The 21,872-nt window shown below is 38.3% G+C and overlaps 1 protein-coding gene across 1 annotated transcript in view; it reads right to left on the reverse strand.

Moving 5' to 3' along the window:
- The window catches only part of LOC133540966 (low-density lipoprotein receptor-related protein 8-like), a 193,804-nt gene that overhangs the window by 51,179 nt on the left and 120,753 nt on the right, over positions 1-21,872 (reverse strand). Inside the window, exons 7-8 of the mRNA XM_061884050.1 lie at positions 18,567-18,686; positions 13,666-13,791 (exon numbers count right to left, since the gene is read on the reverse strand). Coding sequence (XP_061740034.1) covers positions 13,666-13,791; positions 18,567-18,686 — 246 coding nt within the window. The remainder of the gene's footprint in view (positions 1-13,665; positions 13,792-18,566; positions 18,687-21,872) is intronic.

A 21,872-nucleotide genomic window follows, 5' to 3' on the forward strand; every position in this document is an offset into this window, starting at 1 on the left:
CATTAATCAGCTCAAAGATTGAATTTCTGCACGGATGACATGTCTAATATTATCACTGTGCATAAATCTGAGTAAAACTCTCCCTCCATTGTTTGTAATATTGTACTGACTGCCTTTTTCTGACTGCGGTGCAGGCTTTTGTGTGGCATTTTACAGACACAAAACAGGTTCAGTCTTGATAAATCACATTGTCAGAGCGAAATGATTATTTTTGCATCCCCTCCTCTGTGGGTGCTCAAATAATCTGCATATATTGTGCACATACATGAAAACAGACACTCTAAATGGATTGCACTCTGTATTTTGCTCATTTGAGGGATGCAATCCTCTGTGCACAAGTTTAGTAGATCAGCTTTGCATAAGCAATAAAGTTTGATCATGTTTTAATACATGCAAAATTTTAGTAGATCATGTCCAACATGTACTATAGTGATCTTTGGTGTTAAACTCTTTCAAACGTAATATCTTTGAGCTGTTTTAGGGCCACACATACGCAGTCAATGAATGTGACTGAAAGACTATATGCTACATATGCTAAATTAGTGTTCCTTAACTGTTGGGCCATGAGAAAATATCTGTGGTCCGCATGGGCCGCAGCGGTATTCAGTTGTGATACACTTTTCCACCACTCGTGGTAGTAATGACAGTATTAAACAAACAGAAGAAGTCTGGAGCTAAAGTCATAGAGAAGTTTTTTTTAAGCGCAAAAAGTATAACTAAAGAGATTAAGCTGTATTTTCATTTCCCCCTAATTTTATTGACAGTTTAGTTAAAAAAACATATTCATTACTAATACAATGTATTAAAGCACAACATAATTGTATGTACAGTTATTTTTCGTCAGTTTTTGTGTAGGAAGTACCGTATTTTCCGGACCATATGGCCCACCAGAATATAAAACGCACTGCCGATGGATGGTCTATTTTCTATCTTTTTTCATATATAAGGCGCATCGGATTATAGGGTGCATTAAAGGAGTCATATAATTATGTTTTTCAATATGTAAAACACTTCCTTGTGGTCTACATAACATGTCATGGTGGTTCCTTGGTCAACATGTTGCATAGACTATGTTTTACAGATCATCTTCAAGCCACTTTCTTACAGTCGCTTCCAGATCATTTTGTGAGCGGTCTTATTTACGTGGCTCACCTTCGGCAGCGTATTCTCCCCGTCATCTTTGTTGTAGCGGTCTAGTGTGCAAGGACGGGAGTGGAAGAACTGTCAAAAGATGGCGCTAACTGTTTTAAAAACATTCAGATTTCACTTAAATCAATAACTGAAACAACAACAAGGCCGGAAATGTGTCATGTGAAAACCCATCCGACCGGCACTCTCTAATAACTAAAGGTCCTTGGGTGTATAATGTAAACTCACTATACCGGTATGTTTTAGCGCTTTCATAGCGAGTTTACTGACAGATGTAAGTAAGAACTTTACACTACTTTATATTAGGAATGGCAACAGCGGAGGATGAATGTCCCATAACAAGAACATAGAGAAAAGGTAGGCCCGGCCGACCTGTTTGACAAGCCTGTATAGGTGTTGGTCATGGATGATGTCTTTTTGCTATTTTGTCCGTGATGTGTAATGTCTATTATATAAATGTACAGCAGTGAAAATGAATTTCCCCACGGAGACCAATAAATCTACATCTAATCTTAAGGATCTAAATCTAAAAAGAAGAAACTTAAAGACTACGTTGTCGGCACTGACTACAAAGGCGGACACACGGAATTTTTTAGGGTTTATGCCAGGGGTCCCCAAACTACGGCCAGCGTTCGAGATCTGGCCAACGGAAAGCCCCAAGTTAAAAAAAAAATAAATAAATATATTATTATTATTATTTTAAATCTGTCCTTTCTAATCCATTTTCTACCGCTTGTTGCTTGTTACTCTTAGAGTCTCCTAGCCGCTCAGGCCGATCAAATTGTCTAAAAAAAGCATTTTCCAATTGATGACGTGATATAATTTTTTATATATACATACATATACATATATATATACACATATATATATATACACATATATACATACATATATATACATACATACATATATACATACATACATATATACATACATATATAGACACATATATACATACATACATACATATATAGACACATATATACATACATATATATATATATATACATACATTTTTTTTCCCTTGGCCTCAGTCTGTAACCCCTCTCCAAGGCCCAGGCTAAGACCGATTTTTAATTTCATTTTAATCTTCTATCCCCCCCCCCCTTGTTTACCTGTATTTCATCTTTTTTTTGTAAGGGGCGCTGGAAGCCGGCAGACCCGTCAGCGATCCTGTTCTGTCTCCCTGTAATGTTTGTCTGATCTTGAATGGGATTGTGCTGAAAGTTGTAATTTTCCTGAAGGAACTCTCCTGACGGAATGAATAAAGTACTATCTAATCTAATCTAATATATATATACACATATATACATACATTTATATATACATACATATATATATATACACATATATACATACATATATATACATATATACATACATATATATACATACATACATATATACATATATACATACATATATATACATACATACATATATACATACATACATACATATATACATATATACATACATATATATACATACATACATATATACATACATACATACATACATATATATATATATATATATATATATATATATATATATATATATATATATATATATATATATATATATATATATATATTTTTTTTTTTTTTAACCCAATGCGGCCCCCAGGTCAAAAAGTTTGGGGACCCCTGGTTTATGCAGATCCCAAAAACAGATCAGAAGGTAAGAAAAGTTGCTTTTGCATAATATTGCGAAACAAAATGCCAGATAATATGTCTTACCTTATACACACACCATAATACTTGTATGTTTAATGCGCCGACAGTCCATCAAGCAGTGCGAATTCATAGCTTATCAAAGTCTTAATAAAACATTTTGATAGCTTTTTGAGCGCCGTGTGTAATGTTTATATTTTCAATGGAACATTTAAAATGTTGGTGTTGTTTACTTGAGTCATATTGCCATCATGTTTCAGTCTACATGTATCTCTGATGTTTGACTGCCATCTACCGGTCACACTTATCACTTCACCATGTACCAAATAAAATAGCTTCAATGTCGGTAAGCAAAAACAGAATAATTCTGCATATCAGGCGCACCGGGTTATAAGGCGCACTGTTGAGTTTTGAGAGAAAAAATATTTTAAGTGTGCCTTACAGTCCGGAAAATACGGTACTTATTTTTCTGATCAACCTGGCCTAAGCCTCAGGTATATGTGTTAAATAAATAATCTTTGTGACTAACAAAGGGTTTCTTATTATTTGAAAATGTTACACACTGCAAGTAGGTTAAATACAATTACTAAATACAAATAAAAGAGGAAAAATACTAAATACAAATAAAAGAGGAAAAATACTATTTCTGTTGCAGAAAAGTTGGGTCCCGAAGAATCTCCGTGCCAAGCTATACAATTGTTACATATTGAATTTAAACTAAATAATGAAACGCTATAGGGGATGAGTGCTACTTATAGACGTAGTATTAATTTAGGGTTTTTAAATGAATAACACATACAAATAATATAATACACAATAAGTAATCTTATAAAAATTTAATACATAATACAAAATAAATCATCTTATTAGATGACACAAATATATTATAAGTAGCTTACTACTTTATTAAATATAGTTGCATTAAAAAAAAAAAAGCCTGTTTGTGTCAAAATGCATTTCGGCATTTACTGTAGTTGCGCACCACTCTGGGCGGTGTAGCTCGGTTGATAGAGCGGCCGTGCCAGCAACTTCAGGGTTCCAGGTTCGATCCCCGCTTCCGCCATCCTAGTCACTGACGTTGTGTCCTTAGGCAAGACACTTCACCCACCTGCTCCCAATGCCACCCACACTGGTTTAAATGTAACTTAGATATTGGGTTTCACTATGTAAAGCGCTTTGAGTCGGTAGAAAAAAGCGCTACATAAATATAATTCACTTCACTTCACTCTGAGCACTGTTCTGCTTCAAATATAATAAAATTAACCTAATGTACATTGGAAGAATTCATTTTCACTTAGCAATTAGGGAATAATGCAGCAATTACCCTCACTGCGGAAAGCAAATAGAAAGATGTTCAGTTGGATTCCGGCATCCAAACAAACATACATTGTGAAAGAACAACAACAGAAAAAAGCCAGAAAGTCATTCCACAACCTGGACTCCTTTGTGCAGACTTTGTTCCTACCATTTCTTGCTTTTCATCGCACAATAAAAGAAGATATTTCTGCCTGACAGTCAAGAAGAAATACCCTCTGCGTAAAAAATCTAAATAGCTCAGTGAGTGGCTGCATTAAGCGTTACACAAGCTGAACACAATGCATGTGATCATAAACATCATCAGTCAGCCTCATCTACACAGTCTCTCTACTATAATTGGGACTTTTTTATATTTGGGATTGGGCCTGCATACTAATACTTTAAGTTACATCTAACATAGTGATGAGTATTATGATAATACTATTTGCTGCAGTCGCTAATCATCCATCACCTGGGCGACTCGTTTGGGTCGGGACTCACAGGTTGGCCTCACATCAATGAAGTCAAAAATAAAAACGACATATTAATGAGTCTGATATTTGGCATACCAGTGGGACCGCTGACCGAGTGTTTAACAAGTCGGTGTGCACCCATAAAGTTCCGTTGGATTACCCCAGTGAAGCTTTGAATGCTCCTTAAGTGCTCAAAAGCTGCCCATTGCTCCTGAGTGTCACTAGTGAGTCATTACTGTGGTCATTACCGTGATGGCTTGGATCAGAGATGTCCAAAGGGGCCATTTTCGGCTTGCAGGTCGTTTTTTATTGGGCCTCGGCATATTTTAAAAATACAATTAATTCATTATTTAAGAGATGTATTATTGGATGCGACACTAATTTGCCTTGAAAATAACTTCACATTTATCTACCTAAAACATTTGATTGTTTTTTATCCTTAAAAAAGCGGCCTCTGCATCCTTTAATTTCCCTGCATGCAGTTCTCCATGCAAAACGTGACTTACCATATGATTCAGACTATAAGTGGCAGTTTTTTCATAGTTTGGCCGGGGGTGCGACTTATACTCAGGAGCGACTAATGTGTGAAATTATTAACACATTACCGTAAAATATCTAATAATATTATTTAGCTCATTCACGTAAGAGACTAGACGTATACAATTTCATGGGATTTATCGATTAGGAGTGACAGATTGTTTGGTAAACGTATAGCATGTTCTATATGTTATAGTTATTTGAATGACTCTTACCATAATATGTTACGTTAACATACCAGGCACCTTCTCAGTTGGTTATTAATGCGTCATATAACGTACACTTATTCAGCCTGTTGTTCACTATTCTTTATTTATTTTAAATTGCCTTTCAAATGTCTATTCTTGGTGGTGGGTTTTATCAAATACATTTCCCCCAAAAATGTGACTATATATGTTTTTTTTCTTCTTTATTATGCATTTTCGGCATGTGCGATTTATACTCCGGAGCGACTTATGCTCCGAAAAATACGGTACATGAAAATAATAATTGTGTGTAACTGAAATAAAATATACGTACATGACAATAAAGACACATGTTTGTGGTGTCAGTTTAATTGGCCAATGCATTGACCATTTGATCCTTTATTTAGTTTTTATGCTTTAGCCTGTAGTACTGCAGTTCAGCATTAACACACACACACACACATTATTTCCTTCTATTTGTGTCATGCATCTGCTGCAATAACTTGCACTGTAATTACGAAATACAACCTACTCAGTGGCCTAGTGGTTGGAGTGTCCGCCCTGAGATCGGTAGGTTGTGAGTTAAAACCCCGGCCGAGTCATACCAAAGACTATAAAAATGGGACTCATTACCTCCCTGCTTGACACTCAGGATCAAGGGTTGGAATTGGGGGTTAAATCACCCAAAAATGATTTCCGGGCGTGGCACCGCTGCTGCTCACTGCTCCCCTCACCTCCCAGGGGGTGATCAAGGGTGATGGGTCAAATGCAGATAATAATTTCGCCACACCAAGTGTGTGTGTGTGACAATCATTGGTATTTTAACTTTAACTTTTTAAATATCCATCCATCCATTTTCAACCGCTTGTCCCTTTGGTGGGCCGCAGGGGGTGCTGGCGCCTATCTCAGCTGCATTCGGGCGGAAGGCGGACTACACCCTGGACAAGTCTCCACCTCATCACAGGGCCAACACAGACAGACAGACAACATTCACATGATTACATTTTTTTTTTCAGTGCCTTTTCTTCCAAGTCTTCAAATTATTATTATTTTCTCGGCCTAATATTAATACAAATTCACACCAAGAAAGGCAGTAAGCAGTTGTGTTTTAATACCACCTAAACTTAGCAAGGATGAGGGCTTGTTTTTGGTGTTTTCTCATTACCGCCCTGATTCTTTCAGTAATGACTTAACCTTAGACAGATGGCCGCAATCACCGCTAACACAATTAACTTTCTCTTTGCACCAAGTTAAATTTGCCATGGAACCAAACCAGTTAGCGGTTCTCAATAAGACAAAGTGGTCATTGCAAAACACTTATTGTGTTTGAGTCAGGACCTAATTTTTAACCTCTAAAATATGCATGAATTTCACCACTAAAAAGCTTTTATCATTCACAAAAAAAAAAAACCTGAACCTTAAAATTAGGAGTGTACTCTTTAGATGTTATTATGGGTCTGATTTCAACCAAAAAGTATACATTAGCAACAGGCTAACAATGCAGGTAATAGGGATTTGATTTATTCCGCCTGTAAAGCCCTCTAAAAAAATAACCAACCCAAAGATGTTTTATATACATGCTGTAATTTTGTATGTAATGTGGTAACAGGCCCATTCATAATATTAATAATGTATTATTTGCCATATCTTGGACTTTGCCGTAACTTTTTGGGCCATAATGATCTCACAGGGGCAACGGTCAACAACAACAACAAGTATTAATCATAGGAGACTTCATGAGACCTAACAAGGAACTACTTTGGAACAAAAGATGATCCAGAACCTTATATTTTTGAGCCTGAATATACGGAGGATGAGCTACACATTGTGATGAACAGATCCAGCTCTAGTAAAACACTAAACATCACGTAGCAGCACTAAAGCACTAAACAAAAATAAAAATGTATGTACATAACAAAATAATATCTTACTGTATAATGTCTGCTCTAACTGGGACGCCAACTGATGGGCTGTTTGTATCTTTTAGCACAAGCCTTATCTTCCCCTTTTAGATGATTAATTCATTATAATTCTCACTCCTCAGGTAAAAAAAAGTAGGCACAAACAAACATGTTAAGTCTGTCTAGCGATGTATTCATGTGTAAAATTTAATTTCAAAGTTGACCAAATTCTTAGCTTATGGCCACAAGCTTTTACTATCCAGCTGGAAGGCATGATTTATAATCTATAGCACAAACCTTTAACAACTCAGAGGCGATGCAGCAGCCCAAATGGTAAATGGTCTGTATTAATATACTGTAGCACTTTACTATACATGGAATGATACCCAAAGCGATTTACATTGTACATCACACTAACCCCTTCACACTTTTACACACTGATTGCAAAAGCTGCCATGCACATCGCTAACCTAGACCCATCAGGAGCAAGGGTGAAGTGTCTTGCCAAAGGACACTAGGGCCTGGAACCCTCGAGTTGCTGGCACGGCCGCTCTACCGTCTGTGCCAAGCCGCCCCGGTAGGTCAAGAGCTGCACTAGCTACTGTCATGTTTTGTGATCATGTTTTGTTTAGTTGTGGTATGTTACTTCAAGACTCCATTAGTTCCTGTTTTTTCACTCCCTTGTTTTGTTTTCATGACAACTCATTGGTTTCACCTGACTCATTTGGACTAAAGCACCTGTTTTCAATTGTGAAGATTCTATTTAAGCCTGTCATTTTCTGTTGGTCGTGCTGGTGTCATCACTCTGTTTCATGATTAGTTCACGCTGCTTGTTTGATGCAGTTTCTTAGTCCATGCTGCCATACTCACGTCACCGCAAGTAAGTTTTTGTTTATTAATGCCACAGTTAGTGTCTTTTGTTTCTTGCCCATAGATTACGTGAAAGTGCTAGTTTTGTTTCCAGCGTTAAGTTTTGTTCCTCCGCTGTGAGCGCCTTTTGTTTGTACACTTTTTGTAGTAAAAATGAAAAACCATGTATTTACCTTCACGCCAGTTCATTTGCATCTCGAGAAAACAATCCACACAACAAACCACACCATAGTCCACGTTTTGACAGCTACATTACCTCAGTGATGTAGCGCTGTGTTATTAAAAACAGTTCTCCGGCATTTGCTTATATAATAACAATTCCAGTAATACTTGGCCAATATACAGGATACGTCATGTAAATGGAGTATTGTTGGCGGGTTTTGAAGGTTTTTTAGTGGTTTTATAATCTCATACTAGCCGTTTTTTAAAACTTAGACTTCACCAAAAGGGGAAAGATCTATATGTTTTTGTCTCAAATAGGGATTTTGAATGATAGTCAAAATTCCAAAAATGGTACAGTTCCCCTTTAAGACCATGTCCACCCGAACACGGAGAGTTTCAAAAGCACCTATTTGGGGTTAAAACAATCTCCGTCCACACAAGTGTAGTTTCAAAAATGTCTATGTCAACACACAAACGCATACACTTGCTGTCATGCACATTTTGTCCAATCAGAAACCTGAAAAAAATCATCAATATCTGACCTGGTGGCATTACACCTCTTCTTATATGGTGGTAGCTGGGTGTATAATGGAGCCCAGAACAGTAAGGGATACATGGGATTCTGGGTATTTGTTCTGTCGTATTTATGTTGTGTTATAGTGTGGATGTTCTCTTGAAATGGGTTTGTCATTCTTGTTTGGTGTGGGTTCACAGTGTGGCGCATATTAGTAAGAGTGCTAAAGTTGTTTAAATGGCCACCCTCAGTGTAACCTGTATTGCTGTTGAATAAGGATGCCTTGCAGTCTCTTACGTGTGTCTGCAAAAGGCTCGTCAAACAATTATTTGGGCTGGCAAGCTATTTGTACAAGCTGTAGAGGGCGGTAGTGACATCTTAGTAAGCCCCTATTATTGTTCATTGGGTGAACACCAGCGTACATTCGAGAGAATAATTACTATGAAATTCGGGAGTCTCCCGGGACAATTGGGAGGGTTGGCAGGTGTGACGCTGTCAAGTGGCAATCATATAAAACTCGCGGGCCGCACTAACATTACATTTTCATATTAAGGTGCGGCCCGCGTGTCTGAGACCCCTGGTTTATACACAGCACAAAGCAAAATAAAACCTCTGTATGCAGTATTATTTTATTATAAATTTAAAAAGAGTTTTGTGGCTCCCATTGTTTTCTTTACTTTGTGAAACGGGTCAAAATGGCTCTTTGAGTGCTAAAGGTTGCCGACCCCTGTGCCATAGGCTACTGCTGGAACTATTAAAATGGATCACATCAACATTGGCGGTAACTTATAAAAACTGAGAAGGACTGAACTGAAATGGCACCGAAAAGTAAATCATATACTGCAGATTACAAGCTGGACGTAGTGAAATATGCTGCAGAGAACAGCAATCGAGCAGCAGAAAGAAAGGACGTTAGCGGGGCGCATACCAGAGGCAACATAGAGGAAGAAGATTTCATGGGATTTATCGATTAGGAGTGACAGATTGTTTGGTAAACGTATAGCATGTTCTATATGTTATAGTTATTTGAAGGACTCTTACCATAATATGTTACGTTAACATACCAGGCACCTTCTCAGTTGGTTATTTATGCGTCATATAACGTACACTTATTCAGCCTGTTGTTCACTGTTCTTTATTTATTTTAAATTGCCTTTCAAATGTCTATTCTTGGTGTTGGGTTTTATCAAATAAATTTCCCCCCAAAATGCGACTTATACTCCAGTGCGACATATATATGTTTATTTCCTTCTTTATTGTGCATTTTCGGCCGGTGCGACATATACTCCGGAGCGACTTATACGCTAAAAAATACCGTATAAAGTATTTAATCATCTATATAGTGATATAGTACATGTGTGATGAAGTGTACTGTATATTGTCTTTATCATCAGTACACACAACAAGGAGGACGCTACATTGTTTTTTTTTAGTTGCTTGGTTGCTTTTTGCGCGCAAACAAAAATGGAAGCAACACACGTGAGTTAACTTCATGATTTGTCGTTAAATAGGGTTTAAGAACAGAAGATAATGTTGCATCTTTCTTATGACTCAGAACACAGGACAAAACGTCTTGCTTGTCAAAATTATCGCATCAGGTGGAGGTTCCACAGCGATCATATCCAAAAGAGCTGACTGTCCATAGCACCAGCGGGAGTGTCGCAAAGCTCGTTTTGATGTGTCTTTTTTATTAATGTTGAGTGAAAATTGTTGCATGTTTACATTGAAGCATACATTAAGTCCTCTTATAGTGTGTTCAAAGGCAGCAAGGCAGTGTTGTTGAGCTTGGAAATTATGGCGCACAACAGTAACGTCATGACAAATAAATGATAAATGGGTTGTACTTGTATAGCGCTTTTCTACCTTCAAGGTACTCAAAGCGCTTTGACATTACTTCCACATTTACCCATTCACACACACATTCACACACTGATGGCGGGAACTGCCATGCAAGGTGCTAACCAGCACCCATCAGGAGCAAGGGTGAAGTGTCTTGCTCAGGACACAACTGACGTGACAAAGTTGGTACTAAGTGGGATTTGAACCAGGGACCTCGGGTTGCGCACGGCCACTCTTCCACTGCGCCACGCCTCCGTTTGTAAAAGTCTGCGTTTTTAAAGACAAAAGTATGCGTCTGAGTGTGGACATGAGGCCTAAACGCAGAGATAAGTATGTGTTTATTAAAGGTCTACTGAAACCCACTACTACCGACCACGCAGTCTGATAGTTTATATATCAATGATGAAATATTAACATTGCAACACATGCCAATATGGCCTTTTTAGTTTACTAAAAGCAATTTTAAATTTCCCACAGAGTTTCTTGTTGAAAACGTCGCGGAATGGTGACGCGAGCGCGTGACATCACGGACTGTAGAGGACATATTAGCGCAGCACCACTTGCGGCTAAAAATCGTCTCTTTTTTCCCCCAATTAAACAGAATTCTGGACATCTGTGTTGCTGAATCTTTTGCAATCTGTTCAATTAATATTGGAGAAGTCAAAGTAGAAAGATGGAGTTGGGAAACTTTAGCCTTTAGCCACACAAACACACGGTGATTCCGTGTTTAAAATTCCCGGAGGTGAAGCTTTACTATGGATCAGAGCGGTCAAGCGAACATGGATCCCGACCACTTGTCAACCGGCAGATTTCGGTGAGAAAATTGTGGTAAAAAGTCGCCTATTACCGGAGATCAGCTGAGCTTGCGCCGTCCATGCAGCTGCCGTCAACATCCCTCAGACACTGGCTTCAAGACAACCGTGGACACACCCCTCCGACTATCAGGTACTATTTAATCTCACTAAAACACTAGCAACACAATAGAAAGATAAGGGATTTCCCAGAATTATCCTAGTAAATGTGTCTAAAAACATCTGAATCCGTCCCAATGCAATCGCCTTTTTTTTTTTTTTTTTAGTCCTTCGCTATCAATATCATCATCCACAAATCTTTCATCCTCGCTCAAATTAATGGGGAAATTGTCGTTTTTTCAGTCCGAAAAGCTCTTGCTGCTGGAGGCTCCCATTATAAACAATGTGAGGACGTGTGGAGCCCTCACCCTTGTGACGTCATCGTCTGCGACTTCTGGTAAAGGCAAGGCTTATTTATCAGCACCAAAAGTTGTGAACTTTATCGTCTATGTTCTCTACTGAATCCTTTCAGCAAAAATATGGCAATATCGCGAAATGATCAAGTATGACACAAAGAATGGACCTGCTATCCCCGTTTAAATAACACAATCTCATTTCAGTAGGCCTTTAAGTATCTGTGTTCCTGTGGACATGGCCTAAATTGTATTCATTATATGGTCTTTAAAGTCTTAAATGTTGCTTGGTGAAACCTGCAGAGACACTGACTACAAAATAAATCATATAGGTAGGTATGATTTGGGCTGATATTGTATCAGACTACTATCAGAATCAGCCAATACTCGAGGTTGGAATATTGGCATCATTTTGGTACACCCATACTTGCCAAACAATCTAAAACAAATAGTAGATTTGCATCCCACACCAACATTAGATTCTATAGTTCAGTGGTTCTCAAATGGGGGTACACGTACCCCTGGGGGTACTTGAAGGTATGCCAAGGGGTACATGAGATGTTTTAAAAACATTTTAAAAATAGCAACAATTCAAATATCTTTAATAAATATATGTATTGAATAATACTTCAACAAAATATGAAAGTAAGTTCATAAACTGTGAAAAGAAATGCAACAATGCAATATTCAGTGTTGACAGCTAGATTTTTTGTGGACATGTTCCATAAATATTGATGTTAAAGATTTATTTTTTTGTGAAAAAATGTTTAGAATTAAGTTGATGAATCCAGATGGAGCTCTATTACAATCCCCAAAGAGGGCACTTTAAGTTGATGATTACTTCTAAGTGTAGAAATCCATCCATCCATTTCCTACCGCTTATCTTTATTTCTAATTGAATCAATTGTTTATTTTTCAACAACAATTTTTTAGTTATTTTTATATCTTTTTTTCCAAATAGTTCAAGAAAGACCACTACAAATAAGCAATATATTGCACTGTTATACAATTCAGTAAATCAGAAACTGATGACATAGTACTGTGTTTTACTTCTTTATCTTTTTTTTTTCAACCAAAAATGCTTTGCTCTGTTTAGGGGGTGCTTGAATTAAACACATTTTCAAATGGGGTACCTCACCGGAAAAATGTTGAGAACCACTGATGATATAGTCGGTCATTACTGACACAATATCCTCTTTACTGTTTTTTAAACAAGTGGTTAAGTCATTCAAAAAAAAATAAAAGATAACCTTTTTGGCAGATACAGCCATCCTTGTGTTATTTCTTATTGAGCTGTGATTTATAAGAATTCGAATACAATCGGAGTGTAATGATATGAGCAAGACAAAGTGTGCAACAGGTAATGTGGGTCTACTAAAAAACAACTTGTATTGTGCATTTTCAAGTTTTTCTTAGCTCCAGCGAGCATTCAACTATGTCATTGCTACTTCAGGAAGCAGGCGCTTTTTTTTTTTTTTTAAATTACAGGACAAGGAGTGTTTACCCAGGCCAAGGCAGCCAGCAGACCCTGCCTTTGCCCTTTAGCCAACAGACAGTGACTTCCAACAACATGCTTTCCTTCACACCCCAGGGAGAAGAGACGCAGCTGGCTGTAAACTTTTCATTAGTGGAGACCACAGAAAAAAAGACGGCAAATATTTATCTTTACACAGACTGCTGAGCGGGGCCTGCATATAATGCAAGTCTTCTCTTTTCAGGGGGTCCCCATAGATATACAAGTGGAGGATGAATCTGGTAGTGGCTAGGGCTGTCGGAAATAAAGGGTAAATGTTGTATTGTCTCTACTTTGGTGCGGATGAGCATCCAGTATGAGTGCATGTGTTTGATGAATGACTTACCCACAGCTTTGCAGGTCTTGGAGGCAGGGTCCATCTCGTAACCTTCATAGCACTCACACTTATAATCCCCTTTGTAATTAATGCAGATTTGACTGCAGGCTTCTGGATTCTCGCATTCATCGATGTCTGTAGAGAGCAGAGGCAGATTGTTAGGAGCATGAAAACACAATTTGGAGTATGCATAAGAAGCCATGAATGGTAACTGAACATGTATTTATTCATGCACAGTGCATGATCAATAGCAATTACAGTGCAATGTTGTCGAAACTTGCTGATAGTACATTCAGCAAGGATTTGACATGCGACTCACCATTTGCCAATAATAAAGTTTAGCATTTCTGGTGAATAATAAAGTGTGTGCACAGAATTATGGTGGAGGAGAAAGGTCACAACAAATGCCGCAACGACTATCAGCCACGACACAATTGCAAAACTCACAACAAATGCACACACCACAAATGGTAAAGAGATTTTACCTATATAGAGCTTTTCTACCTTTAAGCTTCTCAAAGTGCTTTGACACTATGAACACATTCAGCGCTTTTGTGTTTCAATATGTAGGGTTAAACTAGGAAATAGTTGGAATGCGGGGTTAAACATTTTTTAAAAAACATGTCCAACCTTGGTTCAGTTTATAAACCAATACAAATCTGGGATTTTCTGTTTTTCAACCAAGAGCAAAGACTGTTTTGGGTTGGGCTCTCTGGGTGGCTGGGGCCGTACTATGGCTCCCGCACACACCGGGAGTCAAATATAGTGTACATACAAATACATACACATATATATATACTCACATACACACAATTATTCATACATATATACATGCAGGTACATACACTCCCACATGCATACACAAATACAGTACATACCCACACACTAAAAGTTTGTACATCCACATGCACGTTCATTGTACAAACATAAATATACACATACTGTACATATAAAAGTACGTATACATACATATAATCACGTTTCATCAAACATATATTAATGTTGTTGCCCTAGGGCATGGGTGTCAAACTCTGGCCCACGTTTAATTTCATTTGGCCCTTGAGGCAATATCAAATTAACATTAGAGCTGGCCCGCCGGTAACACCACATTTACCGCTAATACTCATACTTGCCAACCCTCCCGATTTTCCCGGGAGACTCCCGAAGTTTAGTGCCCTTCCCGGAAATCTCCCTGGGCAACCATTCTCACGATTTGCACCCGGACAACAATTTGGGAGCGTGCCTTGAAGGCACTGCCCTTAGCGTCCTCTACAACATGTCGTCACGTCCTCTTTTTCTCCATATAAACAGCGTGCTGGCCATGTCACATAATATATGCGGCTTTCACACACACATATTTGGTCAACAGCCATACAGGTCACACTGAGGGTTGCCGTATAAACAACTTTAACATTGTTACAAATATGCACCACACTGTGAACCCACACCAAACAAGAATGACCGTAACACAGCATAAACACAAAAGAACAAATACCCAGAACCCCTTGCAGCACTAACTCTTCCGGAACGCTACAATATACACCCCCCGCTACCACCAAACCCCGCCCACCTCATTTTTATTTTATTGTCGAATTTATTAGCCTGTGGAAAAAGTAAATGTTGATATTTACCTGAGAAGGCTACAAATAGAAAAGAGGCATTCTTTTTTTACTTAACTTGTATTTAATATACCACTGATGTTTTTTCATTTGTTTTTTGAAAGTTGATTTTGCAGTATTACGTTATATAAGCTCTGCCTGTTCCATGGGAGGAAGCAAGAGTACCAAGAGGGAACCCACGCAGTCACGGGGAGAACATGCAAACTCCACACAGAAAGATCCTGAGCCCGGGATTGAACCCAGGATTACTCAGGACCTTCGTATTGTGAGGCAGATGCACTAACCCCGTGTTCTACCGTGCTGCCCTATTTAAGCCTTGCTTGTTCAATATTCATTGCAAAACTTGTTTGGGTCCCTATTAAAAGGTTCATTTGTTCAACCTTGGCCCGCGGCTTTGTTCAGTTTTAAATTTTGGCCCACTCTGTATTTGAGTTTGACACCCCTGCCCTAGGGGAAACTGGGTAACACATGGCACACTGACAAAGCTTAACCTATTGTTACTATAACAATCTACAAGGTTAATATAGTTGGCTTCTCTTTCTTCCCCTCCATTTAACTGCTTTCTTTTGTATTTCAAGTTATTGCATATATGTATTGTTGCATTTGAAGCAATGTTATAGTTGATAATAGAGTTAATTATTGTAATTATTCATTATCAATAGCGCTTTTTCTATTGGTATTTGTATAGCTCCATTTGTAGTATAATAATGCTCATTGCCATTTCTGAATTATTATTTATTTCACTAACTGCTTCTATGCTATCACATTTACCATCATATTTGTACATATCTTATTTGCTGATGTTGTTCTGTTATTATGTTTTCTGTTGTTCTTTTCTCTCGTATCCCCCATTTTTCTCTTTCTATCCTCTCCTGCAAAAAATGTTGTCCCTCTCTCTCTCTCTCTCTCTATATATATGTATATATATATATATATATATATATATATATATATATATATATATATATATATATATATATATATATATATATATATATATATATATATACACAAGAATGAGGGTTTCTAACAATCATAAGGTGTTTAGATTGCAGTGATGGGCAGTAACAAGCTACATGTAGCTAAGTTACGTAGCTTGACCACATTTTCCAGTAGCTTGGCAGTTTTTTAATAAGTAGCTAAGTAGCTTACATGAAAGCTACAAGCAACACAGAGAGAAAATGGCCTGCGTATCCAGGCCCCAAAAAAATATGGAGGAAATACAATGACCTGGATGAAAGAGAACATCCATACATACGGAGAAAAACCCGTGATGATTGGTTGGTGTTCGTCACAATTGACTTAGGTTAGGGCAAAACATTACAGACTGGCCAATCAGAGGCAAGTTAAGGCGGGTCATTGAAACCAGAAAGCAATATTGGAAAATGATGACAAGGGAGTTGGAGACAGAGGGACGCTTCAAGCTGACGACTCCAAAAAAAATATATATATATATATTTGAAAATGACAGAGGGATTCTCTCCCGCAGATTATAAAACACAAAACCAGTGAAGTTGGCACATTATATAAATTCTAAATAAAAACAGAATACAATGATTTGCAAATCCTTTTCAACCTATATTCAGTTGAATAGACTGCAAAGACAAGATACTTAACGTTTGAACTGGTAAACTTTGTAATTTTTTGCAAATATTAGCTCATTTGGAATTTGATGCCTGCAACATGTTTCAAAAAAGCTGGCACAAGTGGAAAAAATGACTGAGAAAGGCTAGAAATGCTCATCAAACATATATTTGGAAGATCCCAGAGGTGAACAGGCTAATTGGGAACCGGTGTGTGCCATGATTGGGTATACAAGCAGCTTCCATGAAATGCTCAGTCATTCACAACCGAGGATCACCACTTTGTGAATACATGCATGAGCAAATTGTCAGTTTAAGAACAACAGTTCTCAACGAGCTATTGCAAGGAATTGCAAGACAATGCCAAGCCACATTCTGCATTTGTGACAACAGCTTTCCCAAACGTTTACTGAGTCTTGTTAAAAGGAAAGGCCATGTAACACAGTGGTAAAAATATCCCTGTGCCATTTTTTTTTGCACTGTGCTGCTGCCATTAAATACTACACTAAATACTAAGTTAATGATTATTTGCAAAAAAAAAAAAAAAAGTTTCTCAGTTCGAACATTAAATATGTTGTCTTTGCAGTCTCTTCAATTGAATATAAGTTAAAAATAATTTACAAATCATTGTATTCTGTTTTTATTTACGATTTACACAACGTGCCAAATTCACAGGTTTTGGGTATATTTTTCTTTTAATGATGAAGACGACGTGCAGGAAACGCACACTAATGTGTGTCCTTGGCTATGTTTGGACTAAAGTATGAGTTTAGAGAATAGAGTAGCAAACTTTAGTTTGTAGTTGTTTACTCTGTAAACCAAAATCATAACTGCTCTCTTCATCTCAGATGTCCAACACAAATTCAGGAAGACACATTAAAGTGAGTTGAGTTCATGAAAAGTTTTACTACACATTACAATTACCAACAACACACAAGTCATTGTTGTTGTTTTTTTGTTGTCTGTTTTTTTTTTTTTTTACTGTAGGCAGAGGAAATTATTAGCATTATAGGGGTGGGCCAAAGAAAAGGCAAACTACATAAATACATACAGGTAGTTGTAAGGTGTACCCAGCTAAATGACAGGTAGTTAATAGTAATGGACCCTTAATTGGGTCCATTTGTACACTCTCCGTTACATTAACATCGATATTATGTGGCGATTTGTCCAGGGTGTACACAGCCTTCTGTCCGATTGTAGCTGAGATAGGCGCCAGCGCCCTCCGCCACCCCAAAAGGGAGTAAGCGTGTTGTGGTACGGCAGAAAGTTGCAGTGTTGTGTCTCTATGTTGATTTGTTGCGGTGTAATGTTGTTTTGTTCTGGCTTCATGTTGATGTGTTGTTGCTTTATTTTGACTTGTGGTGTAAAGTTGTTGTGTTGTGGCATAACGTTGTTGTGTTGTGGCTTTATGTTGATGTCTTGTGGCCACTGTACAGAATAGAGTGAAATGGCCATAAACCGTATAGAAATAACGAAAATCCTTACAGGAAGTAGACATTCAATGAAAAGATGCTATGCAGTTTAGTAGGATTTAGTTTGTTTAGTCAAGCAAACAAAAGAAAAACAATCCAAACACATTACTTAACTTCTCCTGGGCTGCAAAGTGGTCATATTATATTAAATCCATTTTATGGCAATATAGGAAAGGATTGTGCAATAATGGTTGGAATATTTTACACTTTGCATGTGAGAGTTTTTTTATCTTTACCGCCACAAGTCTTTTTGTCCAGAAGTTTGTACCCAGATGGACAGTCACAAACAAAACCAATTCTCTGGTCCCTGCAGATGTGGGAGCAGCCACCGTTGTTGTCTGCACACTCGTTCAGGCCTGCAGACAGAATGGCAGAAGGAGCGAGGCAGATTAAGTGACCCAACAGTGGCACACAATAAAACAATCAACAACAGAGTCAAATCTTAAAGTTGAGAGTGAAGATCATTCGTGAGGGTACAGGAAAATGTAGATCCACAATGAACAGTCTTGGTAATGGGGAATAAAAGAGCTTTACTTCCACAAGGGCATGCTAGTGTTTATGTTCATAACCCACAAATTACCCTCTGACACATTAGTTGAACCCATGCATTAAATTCCCATTTCCCACCCACCATTTTTTCCACATTCTGCTCCCTTCATATGCTCCGCTTCATCCTCTTATTTAATTCTCCCCACTTCCCACCTTTGCATGTCCTTTTTCTATTGTATCTGTTTCAAAGTCTCCATTTATCCCCCTTGTCTTTCAGCTGCCCCCGGGGGAGTGTGGAGAGATCACTGCAGAAAGCTAAAGCTGGTACTTCATTACCGCTTTAGATTAAAGATTTAAGCTTCAAGGCTACAGGTACTGCGGAGAAACATTTAAGCTGGGAGACGCTGCGTGAATAGAAACAGAAAAAAGGAGCAAATGAATACCTTCAGACATTTTAAACATGGTATGAACAAGCAGGCATCTTGAATAAATTAATTAAAAAAAACATGCAAAATGAGTACACCTGAAGTACTGAGCAAGTCTTTTCCTAGCTGTCATTTTGACATTTCAAAGCAGTAAGTAGTAGGACGGATACTAGGAGGTGGCACTTTCATGACTTCTGCGGTGCTTTTTTTTGTGGACTTCTCGATCTGCCTCCCAGGAGCCTTTTGGCCATGGAGACCAGCTGCTGGGTCTCTGCCACACCAGAGTCCGTTTGGAGAGACTGAAGGAGATGCAGATGAAGAGCATACTTGCCAACCTTGAGACCTCCGATTTCAGGAGGTGGGGGATGGGGGGAGTGGGGTGGAGGCGTGGTTGGGGCGGGGGGTGGAGGGCGTGGTTACGACGGGAGGAGTATAATTTTACCAACTCGAGTATTTCATATATATTTCATATACATAATATAGATTTATATATATGTATGAAATACTTGACTTTCAGTGAATTCTAGCTATATATATGTATTTTATTATAAATAAAAGAAATAGTTGAATTTCAGACGGCACCTATCAAATACACAGTAATATAAACACAGTTGTTCTAACTGTACTGTGCTTGCTGGTTACTAAAAAAAACAACAACACTTACCTTTCACTATTTGAGTAACCATTGTTCTGCCAATTGCGTACTGGCGACCGATCTCCGAATCCGGGAACATATCCTTCACGGGTTTGTTGTAGACATCCGGAAAGGAGAATGGGATAATGCTTCCAGCTATCAGCATAGCCATCTTTGTCTCAGCATAAGTTACACCATCGGGTCTCCATTTTGCGAGGTGGCCCATAATACTGGGTTGTGAACAATGCTTTGTGCTCCGTTGACCGTTCATTACTGACTATATCCGTTCGGCCACCGTGTTCAATGGAGAAGTCTGTTCTACAAAATTTAAAGGCAACATACCCCTTCCCCTTCGAACTCTCCTGGATAAACTGAAATTCTTGTTTCCATTCGTTTTGGAACTTGCAAGCGTATTTCTTCATTTTGCTCGTCGACGGTGTAATATTTTGGGTTGGAGTCAATAACCAGGTAAGGTGATGAAGTTACGTCTCTTTACTGTGGGCTTCAGAACAGACTTCCTAATGCATGTTCCTTGACTGCACTTAAATGTAGAATATATGTCGAATATGTGTATATTATTCATATATTATATATTCTATATATCACATATTATAAATATTACATTATTTATTATTATCATTGTTTATTGTGAGTGAACTGTGGTGCTGAATTTCCCCCAGGGATCAATAAAGTACATTCTAGTCTATTCTATGTACAGTAGATGGCAGTATTGTCCTATTTAAGAGGGTCACAACATTGCTGAGTCAGGTCCGCATGGAGCTGGAGGGGGCGTGGCCTCCAGCTCCGCCTGAATTTCGGGAGACTTTTGTGAGAAAATTTGTCCCGGGAGGTTTTCTGGAGAGTTCGCTGAATTTCGGGAGTCTCCCGGAAAATCCGGGAGGGTTGGCAAGTATGATGAAGAGACAGGGCTGCGGAGCTAGCACTGAGCACCGGGATGGACAAGCCTCACAGTATTTTGGCTGAATGAGCAGGTATCGGACACCTCAGTCTCCTTGGACGCATCCTCGCTCATCCATGCAGACTGGACACTGGCCCACAGCGATCTCCTGGTTGCTTTGTTGGGTCTGCTCCTGTCTCTGGCCATGCTTTCTCCACCCCAGCAGACGATGGCGTGGAACACCGTAGAGGCCACCACAGTGTATATGTTTCTTTTCCTTTTATCTATATTGTGTGAAGAAGTGGCTAGTTGAATCAGCTCTGCTTTTTTAATGTATTTAATGTCCTTTGTGTTCTTTGATGTTTCCCTCTTACACGCCTGTAAGAGGAATGTGTGTTATGGCTATGAGTTGTTTTTTTACCTTGGCCTCAGTCTGGACCCCCTCTCCAGGGGCCCAGGCTTAGACAGATTTTTTTTTCTCACCCCCCATCCCAATTGTTTCTCAATTGTATCTCACCTTTTTTGTAAAGGGGGCCGGAAGTTGGCAGACCCGACAGACCTTTAATGTTTGTCTGATCTTGAAAGGGATTGTGCTGAAAAATGTAATTTCCCCTCGGGGATTAATAAAGTGTTTCTGATACACGTATAACATGCCTTGATATTGACACTTTTTTAACAGTTAAGGCAGGAATTATGTACTGCACTGAGTGACATTCTAATCGTAAATGGTCTCTATGGGAGATGTGTCAGAAAAGTTCCAGGATTGTTTTTGTTGATTACATTGTTTGAAGTAAGGAACACAAGCCTCAAACAACAACATAACACTTTGGGCCTGATCGACTAAATCAGGGGTGTCAAACTCATTTTAGATCGGGGCCAGATGGAAATTAATTTACTCATTAGTGGGCCGGACTGGTAACATTACGGCACGATGTCTTAAAAATAAAGACAACTTCTTTGATTAAAAATAGAACAAGCACATTCTGAAAATGTACAAATCATAACGATGTTGTTTTTTGTTTTTTTACCCTTACATGTTGCAGTTAAGAGTATTCCATCTTTATTTGTCGTTATTTATAATTTCTAAATAAATTAT

Source organism: Nerophis ophidion, linkage group LG22 (genome assembly GCF_033978795.1).
Source record: "Nerophis ophidion isolate RoL-2023_Sa linkage group LG22, RoL_Noph_v1.0, whole genome shotgun sequence".
NCBI lineage: Eukaryota > Metazoa > Chordata > Actinopteri > Syngnathiformes > Syngnathidae > Nerophis > Nerophis ophidion.